This window comes from Trachemys scripta, chromosome 14 (genome assembly GCF_013100865.1).
Source record: "Trachemys scripta elegans isolate TJP31775 chromosome 14, CAS_Tse_1.0, whole genome shotgun sequence".
In the NCBI taxonomy this organism is placed as follows: Eukaryota; Metazoa; Chordata; order Testudines; family Emydidae; genus Trachemys; species Trachemys scripta.
Genome location: NC_048311.1, coordinates 32,981,327 through 32,995,778, shown reverse-complemented (window position 1 = coordinate 32,995,778; position 14,452 = coordinate 32,981,327). Strand labels below are relative to the sequence as shown.

The window sequence follows — 14,452 nt, the reverse complement described above, 5'->3', positions numbered from 1 at the left end:
TCTGCTTTATACCCAGCAGGAAGCATTGTAAGCATTGTATATCAGACAAGGTTAGCTGCTGCCAGCCAATGCTAATCCTATAAGAAATTGTTGTTTAATGCAGGGCGGGGGAAGTTTTATTAAGGTTAATCAGTCTGTTTCATAACGGGGCTGGCAGGAACAGCAATCAGTGTCTCAGATGTCAAATGCTCTAGTGAGAGTCAGAGGATTACTGAGCTACCATTTGTATTCTGGCCTTTTTGGCCACTGTGGGTTTAGATTCCAGTCCAGCCCTGGATAAAGTAATTGATAATCTCTTCTTCAGGGCTGTTTTGTTTCAAAAGCATATTATAAAAAACATAAGCCACTGACTTCTGAGTATTCTCCTCTAGTCAAAGCTGGAAAAACGGGGTTATCTGCTGGAGAGGAGCCTGTAGTCTAGACACATTCTTACAGGGAAGAAGCATGTTGGAGTGGTGTGCGCATGCACACTTGAATGTGCTTTGAAGGTTCTTTTTCCCAATGGAGTTCTATTCTGGAAGCTGTTGTGTCCTATAGCTGGCCCTTTCTCACAGCCCGTTTGTATTGCAAGCCTTACGTGACATAAGGCAAAAGGAATTGTTCTTCCAAGAGAATCTAGAGCAGGGGATCCTGCCATGCTGACTGGCAAGTTGTCATGAACCCCTTAGTGTCACAGCTGAGTTAAATGGCAATAGGGTGACCAGATGTCCCAATTTTATAGGGACAGTCCTGATTTTTGGGTCTTTATCTTATATAGACTCCTATTACCCCCCCAGTCCTGACCTAATTTTTCACATTTGCTGTCTGGTCACCCTAAATGGCAATGCATTTTGTGCCAATGTTTTACATCTTCCTGGTCCCACAGGGGTTAGAATTAAATCCCAGACAAATGACTGATTTCCCCTGCAAAGAGAAATTAAAAGTATTGAAAATCCATGAGTGCCAAGATGAACTTGCCCTTTAAGCCTACCCCACTCACAACTATCAAGTACAAATTGATAATACCCTGTGCTTACCCTATATAGCATTTTCCACTTGAAGATCTGAAAGCACTTTACAATGAGGAAATGCCACTTCTGGTGTCTCCACTTTCTAAAACTAAGTATGCCCTGATCTGATCTGAATGAGATTCTCCAGCAGCCATGAGCTACTCCTGCACGTTGTGATGGGTTACTCCCAGCACACAATAGGATTATAGGCTTAGATCAAAGGAGTTGTCTGAAATTGTAGGGTGGACTGCCTCTCACATCTATTCCCCTTTAGGAAGGGTATATGGGGTAGAAAGGTGATTTATAGAGAGGAATTTAGGACTATCTAACTCATTTGCTTCTTTGCCTTTTGCGATGCATAGTTCCTAACCTCATTCAGGAAGCAGTCAGTGTAAATGTATTGTCTCTTTGCCTCTCACTTTATATTCTGTACACAGACACACATTGCACTCCAAAACAGGCACCAATAACCTCAGTCTAATATGCCACAAAAATGACAAATCTCAGACTGAGACTACACTGTGCATTTCTGTTGTTGATCTATAAGGATGCCTGGGCGCTCACCCTGTTTATAGGACCACCACAGTAACACTTTCTGCCACTCGGAGTATTTAGCACTTCCACTGCTCTTTTTTTGGTTATCCTTCACACCATTCCCCTTGTGTCTAGGGACAGAGACCAGCACAGTTCTCACTACAAATGCTCGAAAGCAGTTGTTCCGTTAGCACTCTGTAACTCTGTGGTCTCTTTGAGTAGTTTTCTATCAGAACACAGCCATTCTTATTGTTTGTAACGCAATGTATGAATAGCTCAGATTTAGAGAAAACTCCCCTACATTTTTTAGTTGTGATTAATTCCAGATTCCTTTATTCAGGTTGGTCCTGTGTACAGTTATCTCAAATGTTTTCCAAGTACTGAGCAGTGTTTTCATCCTTTTTTCCTATAATAGCATCTATAAATAAAAAATAAATTAAATTATAAATTAGTGGAGATATCCTATCTCCTAGAACTGGAAGGGACCTTGAAAGGTCATTGAGTCCAGCCCCCTGCCTTCACTAGCAGGACCAAGTACTGATTTTTGCCCCAGATCTCTAAGTGGCCCCCTCAAGGATTGAACTCACAAGCCTGGGTTTAGCAGGCCAATAGCTCAAACCACTGAGCTATCCCTCCCCCCTGCCAATCTCCTCTTGGATTCCATTCTGCAGTACTCCGCAAGTCAGTTCCCGGCTTATTTCCCTACATTGCTAAGCTCTTACCTGCTGAATCAGGGAATTCATTATTATAAGTAGTTGTTTCAGATTCTTCTTGTTTGCATACTTGAAGCTTTAGATACTCTGCCGATCACCACCAGGATCAGTGGATGTGAGGGAATGAAGGGATTTTTTTTTTTTTTTTTGTAAAAAGCAACCCTCTATACAGCCCCAAAACTTCATCTTTGAATCACCAGCCTTTTTCAGAGGAGCTGTAAGGCAGCCCAGGGAGCATGAGACAGGGGCACACATCTTTTTCATTCTTGCTCGATTATTTTCACCTTGGACTTGGCAAAGGCAGAGCCATGCATTAAATAAGTGGAACTGCCTCTACAGGAAGATAAATTAACTGCTGCTCTCTCTACTCTGCATGTGGAAAAACATGTTCAAATTTTCCCTAAACCTTTTTACTCAAGAGATCTTCTTCACCCACCTTATTTCTCCTTTTCCCCTGCCCTTCTTTAAAACAAATGTTTATATCAGGGGAGTCGGGCATATTTCCTGTGCTGTGTGAGGATGCACGAGATCGGCGTTTGAGAAATCCTTTTTAGTAGTTATGTGCTTTAATTGAAAGGAATAGTTGTTGGGAACAACACACCATACTAGTTAATTGATGCCAAAGCCTGTGGTCTCACGTGGTCTAGGGGCAGACAAACATCACACAGGTGCACACCCTCATAAAGAGGACAGCTCAAAATTCACTTCTCTATTCTCGTTCCAACAGCACAGCCCATTCTTTGCTGAGCAGCTAACAGCATTCCAGGTGTGGCTAACGATGGGCGTGGAGAACCGGAACCCGCCAGAACAACTGCCAATAGTTCTGCAGGTGAGTCGCCTGGGCAAGGGCCAGGTAGTGAGCTAAGCTAGCTGGCACTGCTGAGACTCCTGGGCACGCATGTGAATGTGTTTACGTGCATGTCTTTCCCTGCCAGCCGAGTGCCATGCACTCAGCCAGATGATGTTTGGGTACATAAATTACGTGGGTTCATTCAGGACTAATTGAACTTGATTGTGTGTTTGCTAGACCCTTGCTGATAGACACATTTGTCTTCCCTCTTTGTCCCCCCACCTCTACACCTTCAGAGAAGCATATCAATTCTTGCTGTCGTCTAGTAGCACTTCAACAGCATCAAGCTCCCTCGTCCTCTCCTATGTAGCTGTGAATCAGCAAAGTTTTTTCCCAGAATGGTGCATTTGCTGTATTGCTTCCTCCCGTACCTTCCCATCACACCTGCTAGTTCTGTGAGGCAGGGACGTTGTCTTCTTTCTGCATTTGCAAAGCAGGCGCTGCTGCAGTCTACGTGACGAGTGAATGGTTCCTGTGTCTGTCCCCCAACAGGGAAAGAGGGTCTGGTACAAGTATAGGAAAGGGTTCAAAGTATCACACCTGGGGTGTATTGGGAAGCAGCACAGGCATGAGGCTCAGAAGGCCACTGCTACTCCTCTGCACTCCTTCCTATCTGCTTGGGGTGGTCTGAGTTCATCTATAGAAAGAGAAAAATACAGTTTCAGAGCGAACCCTGGGGAGCCCTAGAGTCTCATCTTAAACCAAGTTTCCTGGGGAGCGAAGGCAGAATGCCCACCTACACCCCCAAATGCATGCTCATATACCCCCAAATGCAAATCCTCATCAAGGCAGCTTTGGTCACTTTTCCCTTAGGTAGAAAACTATAGATCAAAGGAATGGGGTCCTAGTCTTCCACATGTCCAAGGACATTTGTTTTCCATCCCCATCATGGAAAAAGACTCGCCTTCCCACTAACAGACAGTACCATCAATCTTTTGGAGACCAAATCTTCATTTTTCTGAGCCTCCTGAGGCTGAGATCGGTTGGAAAAAGAGATGTGCTGTTTATCTCTGTCACTGCAATGGAAGCCGGCAGGTTTCTTCTCTGGCATTATGTCCACTGCCTTCCACTGAATTAGCTGGCACTAGGAAGCTCTTCTGGTAATTAATCTTGCAGCGGTATTGAGATTTCACCTGCTTCAGGAATATGCTTCCATCATCTCAAAAGGTGAGCCTAGGATAGAGCAGCGTGACCACTGTAAACGTTAAAGCATTGCAGTGTGTGGAGGGAAATGTGTTCACATGCTGCTTTATAAATGGGGATTGGTGTTTGAGTTGTGATGTGTCAGTGAACAATTGGGAGGGGGAAGGGTGCACGTTTCAACCCCCTCTTGAATGCCGTGTCACATAGATCTTATGTCTACTGAACTGCACCCCTGTGGCCTAAAAAGGTACATTGCTGTGAATGTATCCCTGGAGAGACGGGCATGTGAGTGCCACAGGCATGGTGCCAGACATGGGAAACCTGGTTCTGCCGAGGACCGGAAAACAGTCCTTTTGTAAATGGTCTTTTATTGACTTATAAACATTGCAGTCCATTTAGAATCACTGCTCTCTCGGGGGAAGATCTGACAAAGCCAGATTTCTGATTCAGAGAAAAGCGAGAGGAGAACTTTACAAAGAGAAAAGTTAGCTCATTCAGTCTGAGAGTCTGAAACAAGCCGGAGCAGTAGATTCTTAATCCTTGCTGAGGCACTTCTTTTCCAGGCTGTGAGAGTGCAGATGGACAGGATTAACACTTGCCCCATGGAGGTAAATAGGAGATGCAGAGCAAGTTTTTGTTTCATGCAGTGTTGCCCTATAATAATGGCAGCAGCTGCTGCTGGATTGACCTGATTTCTTCTATCCTGCATTACCTCGGAGCTTTAATGCTAACGCCTGGACCCCATTATCCATCAATTATCCTCCCATGCCTAGGCAGCACTGCAACTTGCATGCTCAGGCTTCCTTGGCTTTTTCAGATCCACTTCCCTCCTTATCAGCTTGGTGCTCCAGATTTCAAAATGCTGCCTGCCTCTAACCTTGAGCAGGGCTCCCTGTTGCTGGACAGCTATTGAGAGTTATGTGTAGTCAGGGCCAGCACCAGGCACCAACCCAGCAAGCAGGTGCTTGGGACAGCGGCACATCGGGCTGTTCGGCGGCAATTCGGCAGCGGGTCCCTCTTGGAGGGAAGCACCTGCCGCCGAATTCCTGCCGAAGAAGAAAGCGGCGCGGTGGAGCTGCTGCTGGAGTGCCGCCGATCGCAACTGCAGCTTTTTTTTTTTTTTTTCCCGCCGCTTGGGGTGGCAAAAACCCTGGGGCCGGTCCTGTGTGTAGTTGTTGGATCTAACAAACCAAACTGATTTGTAATCCAGACCTCTAAATGCCCCTGCAGCCCCCCTCTTCTGGTTAGAAATGATGTTGTATCCTTTTAGGGAATGGAGAGATTACCCCTATGCAGTTGGTATGAAGATGCAGTTCTTACAGCAATATCTTCCTCCTGGTTTCTTTTAAGCTCATATCATTATTGTCACAAGGCTCCTGTGTCCATATCACTTTTGTCTTCAGGTCATTGTGTCGCTTTGCTTCAGGAAAGTGCATAAAAGAGACCCCGATACTTTTCTCAGATAATGAATTGCAAGTTTAATTAAATCTTGGAGATATTTTATTTTATACATGCCTCTGTGATATTAACAGCAGTAAGATGCATGATCATTTAGAAACCCTTTCAAAATTGCATCTAATTTTTTTCCTGTCTTTGACAGAATTTGTGGATTTATTTAATTCTTATGAAAGGGACTAATATGCACAGCCTACCTGCTCTCAGCTTTCTCTGCCAATGCACCTTACACCTAGCCTGCACCACCCTCTCTTACTCTGTCCTGTCCTGCCCTACCCCCTCTAATCTCTGCTACTGTCTAGAACAGCACTCCCTGATACTAATGCCAGGCCTCTTCTGAGCACACTGCTAATTGTGCCAAATTATAAGCGGTTTTATGGTGTCGACAGATGCCAGCTAGGGTGCGATGACCAAAGTCCTTTCTCTTTTGACCTATATTGGGATTGGAGCATTATTAAGAGGTGAAAGGTCAGTATGCTGTCTGTAGCCTCACACAAATGCCATCCTTTCCTTCTGGCCCTCCGCATGAACCTTAGTGTCACTCTCGTGGGCCGCAGTATGAAGCATGACCCAGGCAGTATTAGTTACTGTTGTTTAACTTTTAAAGTGGAAGACCACCAAATAATGGGGGGGAATGAGGGGGCAAATTGTGGAGCCAAATCAGGGAGCTTCTGCCATGATCTATACTGGGGGATATTACTCGTTTTAAACAGAGGATTAAACATTGCATTCCAAAATCTTACATCTGGTAAAGAGATTCACGTCTGGAGGTCTCAATCTGTGCATATTTCACACCACTGTAAATATAAGCCAGTAGAACTCTCATTATCGGCATCAAATTCTGTTTTAATAAGATTTTTATTGAAGACTAATGTGACCCCTTGCTTAAATCCTTAGTCTCTTACATCCATTTGCCAAGGAAAGCAAAAACTTATTTCTGCTTCCGAGTTGTTTGGGTAATGGGAGATCGGGCTTACTGCTCATCCCGAACACTTCCACTGGATGCCATCCTGCTCCTGCTTTGTCTCCTTTCTTCCCTCTGTAAATCAGGAGAGAACATTTCACAGCCCGAATGGCTGCTTCTAGCAGGCCTGTGCTGGATCGCTGCTTCTGTGCCAGAGAGAGATGTGAGCAGATGGCATGCGTCAGAAACCCCACTTTCCTAGAGTTGGGAAAACAAACTGCATTCCAAGAAAAATACATGTGCATATGTCTGCATAAAACTTTCCAGAGGGGAGCATTGCTGCATTAGAAGATGACTGTTACCCAGATAGCGCTGATGGGACAAGCTCCAGCCAGTCAGCTCTCTTGCCTTTCAACGTTATTCACTGGCTTGAAACTTAAGCCTTAGACGAGGCTGTTGTGTCTGAGCGTGGAGCCTCTGTGAGGTCTCGTTATACGTGCCTGGCTGTTACACGGCTTTCCGTTCATGGCACTAATCTTTGTTTTCCCCCTCTCTCTGCAGGTGCTGCTGAGCCAGGTGCATCGGCTGCGAGCTCTTGACTTGTTGGGAAGATTTCTGGACCTGGGTCCCTGGGCTGTTAGCTTGGTGCGTACAATGTTGCACTGGCCCTTTGAAAGGGAGTGATTTTTTTCAGTGTAGACAATATGGTCTGAAGGATGATTTATGAATGCAGGGTGTGGAAAATATGCCCTGAGTTTGGAGCACTGATCAGTATCTGACAGCAGTCAGGTGGCCTTGAGGTCAACATAAACCAGGTTGCCAGAGCTTAAGCAGGATTTGGAAGCTGCTGAGAGTCCTTTATATTTAGTCCATGTCAGCTTTAGTCCACGTTGTCCATGTTTTGCTCCTTCTCTTCAGCTGAGATTATGAATAGTGATGGCTTCTGCATAAAAGTACATGTGGAGACACGGACAGCATCTAATGGGCATGTGAGACCTGTGGAACTAATTATCCAGATGAAATGAAGTCCCTGAACCCAAGTAACAGTCATGAGCATTTCCTTTTGCTAAGAAACAAGTTCACCTCCAGGAAGTTATGGGATCAGACATATTTGTTTCACCTGACCTTCATGCCTGGGAAGATGCACTTGAGAGGATGGCAGCTTGGATTGAGGGAGAAGGTCAAACAGCTGGGCTTGGTCTGAACTAGCTATAACTGGGCAAGGAGCAGTTTGGGGGTAGTTAATTAATTTTTTTAATATATAAAAATATTTTCATTAACAAAGTAAGAGTTAAAAATGGCTAGAACGGCTGAGATGGTTTATAAACAGTCATATAAACTAAATTAAACATGGAACTAGCCAGTTGTCTATCATCCCCCTGGTCACTTGACTTGTATGCTGTATCTCTTTAGTCTCGTCCTTCATCCATTTGGACTTTTTAGATCGTGTGAGCTGTCCAGGGCACAGACAGCCGCCTTCTGCATTTGGAAAGTGCCTAGGACCGTGTGGGTAATAAATACGAATGGGACAGGAGTGTCACTTGAAATACAAATGTGAATGATATCAGGTGCCTTCTGTTAACAGATGGTGCTGGTGAAACTCTGACAGCAGGGATGTGATGGGACCTTCACAGATTTTTCTCTTTCATCCTCCTCCCAGACCTGTTCCCACACCACTTAGGTCAGATTCTGTTCTGCACCTTCTGGAAGCATAGCACACAGGGCCGGCTCTGGCGTTTTTTGCGGGGAGCGCGGCAGGGGAGGGCGCCAAACCCGGCTGTGGCCCCGCTCTCCCTGGCCGGCCGGAGCGCTGTGGGGAGGGCGGCGAGCCGGGCCGGGGCCCCGCTCTCCCCCACCAGCCGGAGCGCCGGGAGGCAGGCGGTGAGCCCGGCCGCGGGCCCGCTCTCCCTAGCCGGCCAGAGCGCCGGGGGAGGGCGGCCCCAGCTGACCGGAGTGCTGGTGGGAGGGCGGTGAGCCCGGCCGCGGGCCTGCTCTCCCCGGCCGGCCGGAGCACCAGGGAAGGGCGGCGAGCCCAGCCACGGCCCTGCTCTCCCCGGGTGAGCGCCACCCCCCTCCAGGTGCCTCCCCAAGCACATGCTTGGAGGGCTGGTGCCTGGAGCCAGCCCTGATAGCACAGAAGGCATAGCCCTAGGAGGGAGGGGAGTCAAAGGTGGCTTTAAAGTCTCTGGATTGCAAGCTGCTGCAGGAGCCAAAACATGAGCAATTCATGGTGCTGACTTAAAATTACTGTAGCCTCCCTTGTGCTCCTATGGCCTGCATTGTAAGCCAGACTCACCATAGCAGTGTGTGCCTAGGTCCTTCTTCACTAGCTTTATACCGTGCATGGCCTATGGCAGCCCAGTGCAGTGCCTGTGAAGGGAGGACTTCCACCTTGCCCCCTTATACATCACTGGTGTAGCATATAGGTGCTGGAGTAGGAGGACAGAATTCTTCCCTTCAGGTTTATTTTGCACTGCACTTGTATAGACTATCTACAGTAACCACTCAGTAATGGTGAAATGCTAAACAATTTAACTAGCTATGTGTCCTCCTGCCTGCTATTAGTCTCGAATACTGTACAAGTTGCTTATTTAAAAGCCTCTGTAAGTGTGGGAGGCATGTATGATTTCCAGTGGAAGGGCTGTAATTAATGAGTTTTTGCAATCTGTTTACTTGTGGGAGCAAATAGCCCCATCTGAGGGAGGAAAGTGGCACGTCATGAGGCGTGAAGAATCACATGCTGTAACGAATAAAAGCTGGTGTTAAATTAACTCGTCATCTCAGTGGGCCAAATATCTGGGGACATCCAGGAATAAAATCAGAGATAAATAACTACACAGGAGTCCCCTCTTTACTATAAATGTATGATATTAATTTCTACCAGATTTCCCATATGTGCCATAAATATGTAGCATCTACGTAAAGGCTGCAATCCTGACACCTGTCCAGCTCTCCTCCTGCGGTGGGTCTTGGAGACTTATGGTAATTTGCTGTTCTACCTTTCTCCCCAGGCGCTCTCTGTTGGCATTTTCCCTTATGTGCTGAAGCTGCTTCAGAGTTCAGCTCGGGAACTGAGACCACTTCTTGTCTTCATCTGGGCCAAAATTCTTGCGGTGGACAGTGTGAGTAATCTTGAAGTGTTACTGCTTTTTATTTGTTTCCAGAAACATCCTTTATTGTTATCTTCCTTAGCCAATTGCTTTAAAGTTGGAGGCAGACAGTACAATCGACAATGAAATGCAGGAGGCTGGATTTAAAACCAATGTATTCATTTAGTAGGAGTTCCCACCTATGAAGTTACTAGTGCATTAGAGTTGCCTGCTGAGAATTTCTGAATGTGAAATCCCCATTGATGCAGTGACAAGCCTGATTTGAAATGGCTCATTTAGCTACCTGCCCATTCACTGGACTTTTTGCAAGTGATCACCAGCTCATTAAGAAAGTTATTCCCATCTGCATGAAGTGAAATGTCTCTCAGTTTATCCCTCATTCATGCTGAAATCTCACTTTAATTGGAAGAAATTCCATTTTTCAATCATGCTTCTTTTTGTGTCAGGGTGACCTACGTTCTGTGGGTACATCCACCCTTAATGACCGCTTGTAGAGTACAAACACTGCAGGCCCAGCTAGCACAGCTCTAAGTAGTAGCGTAGACAGTGAGCCATACCTTAGGTGAGTAGAGTGCGCTGTACACCTGAACCCCCAGGGTATGTACTCTACGCAGTTCTCTACACGCCCAAGCAGTGCCACCTGCATCAACACTGCTGTTTTTAGCAATCCAGTGTCCTGCTGCCTCCCCGCTGCGTCACCCTTTCTCTGCCATAATGGAAGGCTCCGCCAGCAGGGAAAGGCTCTGGCATGGGGGAGGCAGCGGGGAAAGGCTCCGGCAGCGCCTTGCTGCCGGAGCCTTTCCCTACGGCCAGAGCCTTTTGCTGCTGCATGTAGCTACATACAGAGTAACAAGTGTGGACGCAGCCTACCTGTCACTATGACGTATCGCTACATGTGCAGTGCCTGTAGTCTACATTCTGCAGTAAGCATGGCATAGCCTATAAGTGCTGTAGGTAAATGTCTGTTACAGTGGCCTAGTCCATATTGGGGGCTCATGTTCTGTTTGCTAAACTGGTTGAGAACATTTGGTCAGGCTTTGCCTCCACCTGGGCAAGAACAGTCTCCAAACTCATCTTAAACACGTGGTGATCATCAGCATCTCTAAAGCCAACCTAGAAACAGAATAAAACTAGTTCTTTAGAGAGTTTAGCTACCAGTGTTGCTCTAAATCTAATCTGGTCTTGTTCTCTGAGCTGCAATGACAGCTGGCGTTGGTGGGCTTGGAAGTGCTGAAGAGTTCAGAACGGACAGGACACTGGGCTACTTCTACACGGCCCATGATTCTGGACTTCTCCCTCTCACGACACACACTGGTACCTGTTTGGCATCCTTCAGGACAAGGCTTAAAACTGGGATCATGATTTTTGAAGATGGCCTTAATAAAGACTCTATTTTTTGGTACAAATATTTGAACAGTTAGTTAATTGCAGCTACAAATGTGCAGTGATACATGTAGTTTCCTGGTTTGACACCTACAATTAATTGCAGGTGCGGTTATTAGTTGACGTAAAATTGCATCAACTGCTTTTTAAAGTTGGAGTCTTCCTGTTTTAATGTTGGTTGTGTATTTTTATGATCTTTTCTCTTGTTTGTAGCATAAGGAATGCTACTGGATTTGTTGGAATTCTTTCTCTCTTGATCGAGCACTGTCATATTTAGTTTTATAAATATATTTTAGTTAACATCTTAAGAGGCTTTTGAATGGCAAAGAAAATGAAAATTATTAATCTTAAAACTCATATTGAAAAGCTTAGTTTTGATGCATGCTCCTCCATGCAGCTTCAGCCCCAGAGACCGGAACAATACATAATCGGGATATTGTAGAATCAACTTAATTAGCACGCACCCAGTGGAAACAAACATGCCAGTGAAGGGTTTGTCCTGCTTATCAGAGGAAATACTGATTTCATGAACTGTTTTAAAAATAAGCCTAGAATCATCCTTCCAGCCTGGACTGGGCAGAGACTTGCCTAAATGCGCTTGATGAGACATCTTTGGCTTATTAAGATGATCAAAAGACTGTGTAATGATTATGCCCACAATAAATATTAAAATCCCTGTAACTTTATAGGACTTTTATCTCGCCCCTTCCCCCCCACACACACACACACATTTTCACCCTCATCTCTCTAAGAATAAAAATGAAAATATGTAATGCAAGACCAATATCTGCAGGATCCAGAAATGAAAGGGATAAGAGGGGTAGGGGTAATGTAGCTCTTAGTCGATAGATACAGCAGTGTGTCGTGTAGTATTTTGGCTGTGAAGAGCACTCTCCTATGTGAATGTAGTGCTTTCGGGGATAGTTATTTTATAAGATTTATGATGGAAATGACAACTGCAGGGGTATGCCCTGAGAATGTAAGTGAAAGTATTCTCAGATGCTGAAGGCAGTCATGAAAGGCTGTTTTTCATTGTGTTGACTGAAGGATTAATTAGACTGCACTGAATCACTACTGCTACAGTGTTAGAGTACAGCAGGAGTGTGTATGCGTGAATGGGCAAGCCACATTTCTAACTGGAACTGTTTTCTTACAAGGGCTGGTGTTACATCAACCATCCAGGCAAAAGCCCTGGCTTCTATTTTCAAACACTTTCCCAGAGAAGCTTCCTCCAGGGTGGATTGATTTAAATCACCAATTTCAGTGATGATTTAAATCAGAAAACAGTAAACTTGGATTGAAATAATACATTTTAATCTAGTTTTTTATTTGTACTTTTTAGTGGTTTTTCTTAAAGAAAGGTTGATTCTCATTAGTTGGAAATTCTTAAAACATGTTGATTTTCAACTAAAATGTAGCCTAAATATGGCACCTCTTTTGCTAAAGTGCATATACTCTATCTGTACATATTTATTTAAGCAATTATAAAGCTTATCATACAGCTTTACATTCTTTATGATAGAAAATGGTAAATGATGCATTTCTTATTTACTAGGTGGTTAATTTTTTGCTCATGATTTGTGTCGAGCTGTATTTGGCTGGAATTTGGAATTCAGTTAAAAGGCACAAAAACAGCATTTTAAAATTTTTATTAGTTAAATATAACTATCTTAAGTGTGCTGGGTACATAAGCAAGACAAAGTTTATCAAAACATGTTTTCCATTTAAAACTATCTGTAGTTGGTGTATTGAACGGATTGATTCTGGTCACCATGTCCTTCACAATTTTAGAACTAGTAGATCTCATCCTCGCACATCTAATTCTTATTCGTAGATTGGTAGAGGAAAACAAGCTTTACTGCTTTTTCAACTCCCAGTCAGTTTCTCAACTTTGAACCAGTTATTGAACTGGTCTAATTGAATAAACTGAAATGAAGACAATAGTCTCTCTGTACCTGCAGAGGAGACTACTGCTGTCAAAAGCTGGTTTAGCCCTTCAATAAACTCTGGCTACAGGTTCTTAGCAATGACTTATACCAGTTCAGTGGTATGACTTACTTGAAGATATTAACAGCAAAGGTGCTGCTTTAATATTATTTTTTAGTTTAATTTAAATTATTCAATAGATTATAGTAAGTTTATACTTTAATATGGGTTTTTAGAATTTGAAAATTTATTTTAAATAGCTTTATTTTAAAAAGAAAAAAAATTACTTCAAAATTTTAAAAATCTGATTTTTTTATTATTATTATTTATATTATCTATTTTTATCCTACCTGCTTTCTCCTGGTTCTGATTTGATCAACACTGTTTCCTTCATCTAGTTTTGCATGTATGTGCATCTTTCTTCACTTTCAGGAAATTATTACATTGACCTGAGCAGCCAGAGTTAAACTAATTCCTTAATCATGTTTGGTTTTGCTAGTCGGGTGTAGTTACCTGAGACTCTTTTCCTGCCTCTAGTTCCTCTCAGTGTTTTTTGCCTTGTGCTCTGGAGAGCAGACTCTGCTGCTAATTTTTTATCATAGTTTTGGTTTTCTCCCTCCATGCATGAGCAGTGAAACAATAGAAGTAGCCTGAGTGAAAACAGGCAATGGTGAATGTGGGGGTGTGCTGCTCTCTTGCCTTTGTGTATGTGTAATATACCATGTCTTTGATTAGAAGATGCCCTCAATTAGTAACTACCCGGTTAAGGAGTTGTACCTTTGTCATGCAAGTTGCAGGAAAAAGCAATCAGAAGTAATAGAAGTGTTGTCTTCTAAGCAAAAATATGTGTGTATTGTGAGTGTTCTTAAAAACTTTTTAGTGTCTGAATATATTTGCTTTAATCCTGAATATATGCAGACATTTGCAGTGAAGTATTCAGAGATGACTCTAGCTATCTAGGGCTGAGTTTTGTTGGAGTGTTTCCAGCCAATCTACGTACTGTGCTACACAGCGTACGTAACTATATGGCATGCTGCAGTATATGAATAGCAGGGAAACTGGTGTTAGAGTCCTTGGAAAGGAGGTCAGGCCAAGAGTTTGCCCTGTGTTAAACTGGTATAATTTGTTGGGCAGCATCCTCCAAATCTTAAATATCTCACTTAAAAAATCCACACTACAGTCAGTGAGAAAATTAACCCCCAAAAAATTGCTCTTCTGATGGAACCTCCAGACTGTCAAGGACATCCAAGTTACCCAGCGAAGTATAACTCTGTTGGGATCGTTGACATTACAACCACTAACTCTGTAGAAAACAAGGAAGTACTAGATATGGTTGTGTTAATTTAATCTCTACTTAAAACAATGCAGCAAGAATTCAATGCCCATAAAATGGGAAGAGACAACATTAGAAAAAAACCGTTCAGTTTCTAAGAGTTTAAAGACCG

General features: G+C 43.9%; 1 protein-coding gene across 3 annotated transcripts in view; it reads left to right on the top strand.

The window, feature by feature from the left end:
* Positions 1-14,452, top strand: part of RPTOR (regulatory associated protein of MTOR complex 1) — a 289,467-nt gene that overhangs the window by 183,262 nt on the left and 91,753 nt on the right. For all 3 annotated transcript variants that reach the window (XM_034789588.1, XM_034789587.1, XM_034789589.1), the window contains exons 11-13: positions 2,964-3,065; positions 7,150-7,233; positions 9,600-9,710. In XM_034789588.1, coding sequence (XP_034645479.1) covers positions 2,964-3,065; positions 7,150-7,233; positions 9,600-9,710 — 297 coding nt within the window. The remainder of the gene's footprint in view (positions 1-2,963; positions 3,066-7,149; positions 7,234-9,599; positions 9,711-14,452) is intronic.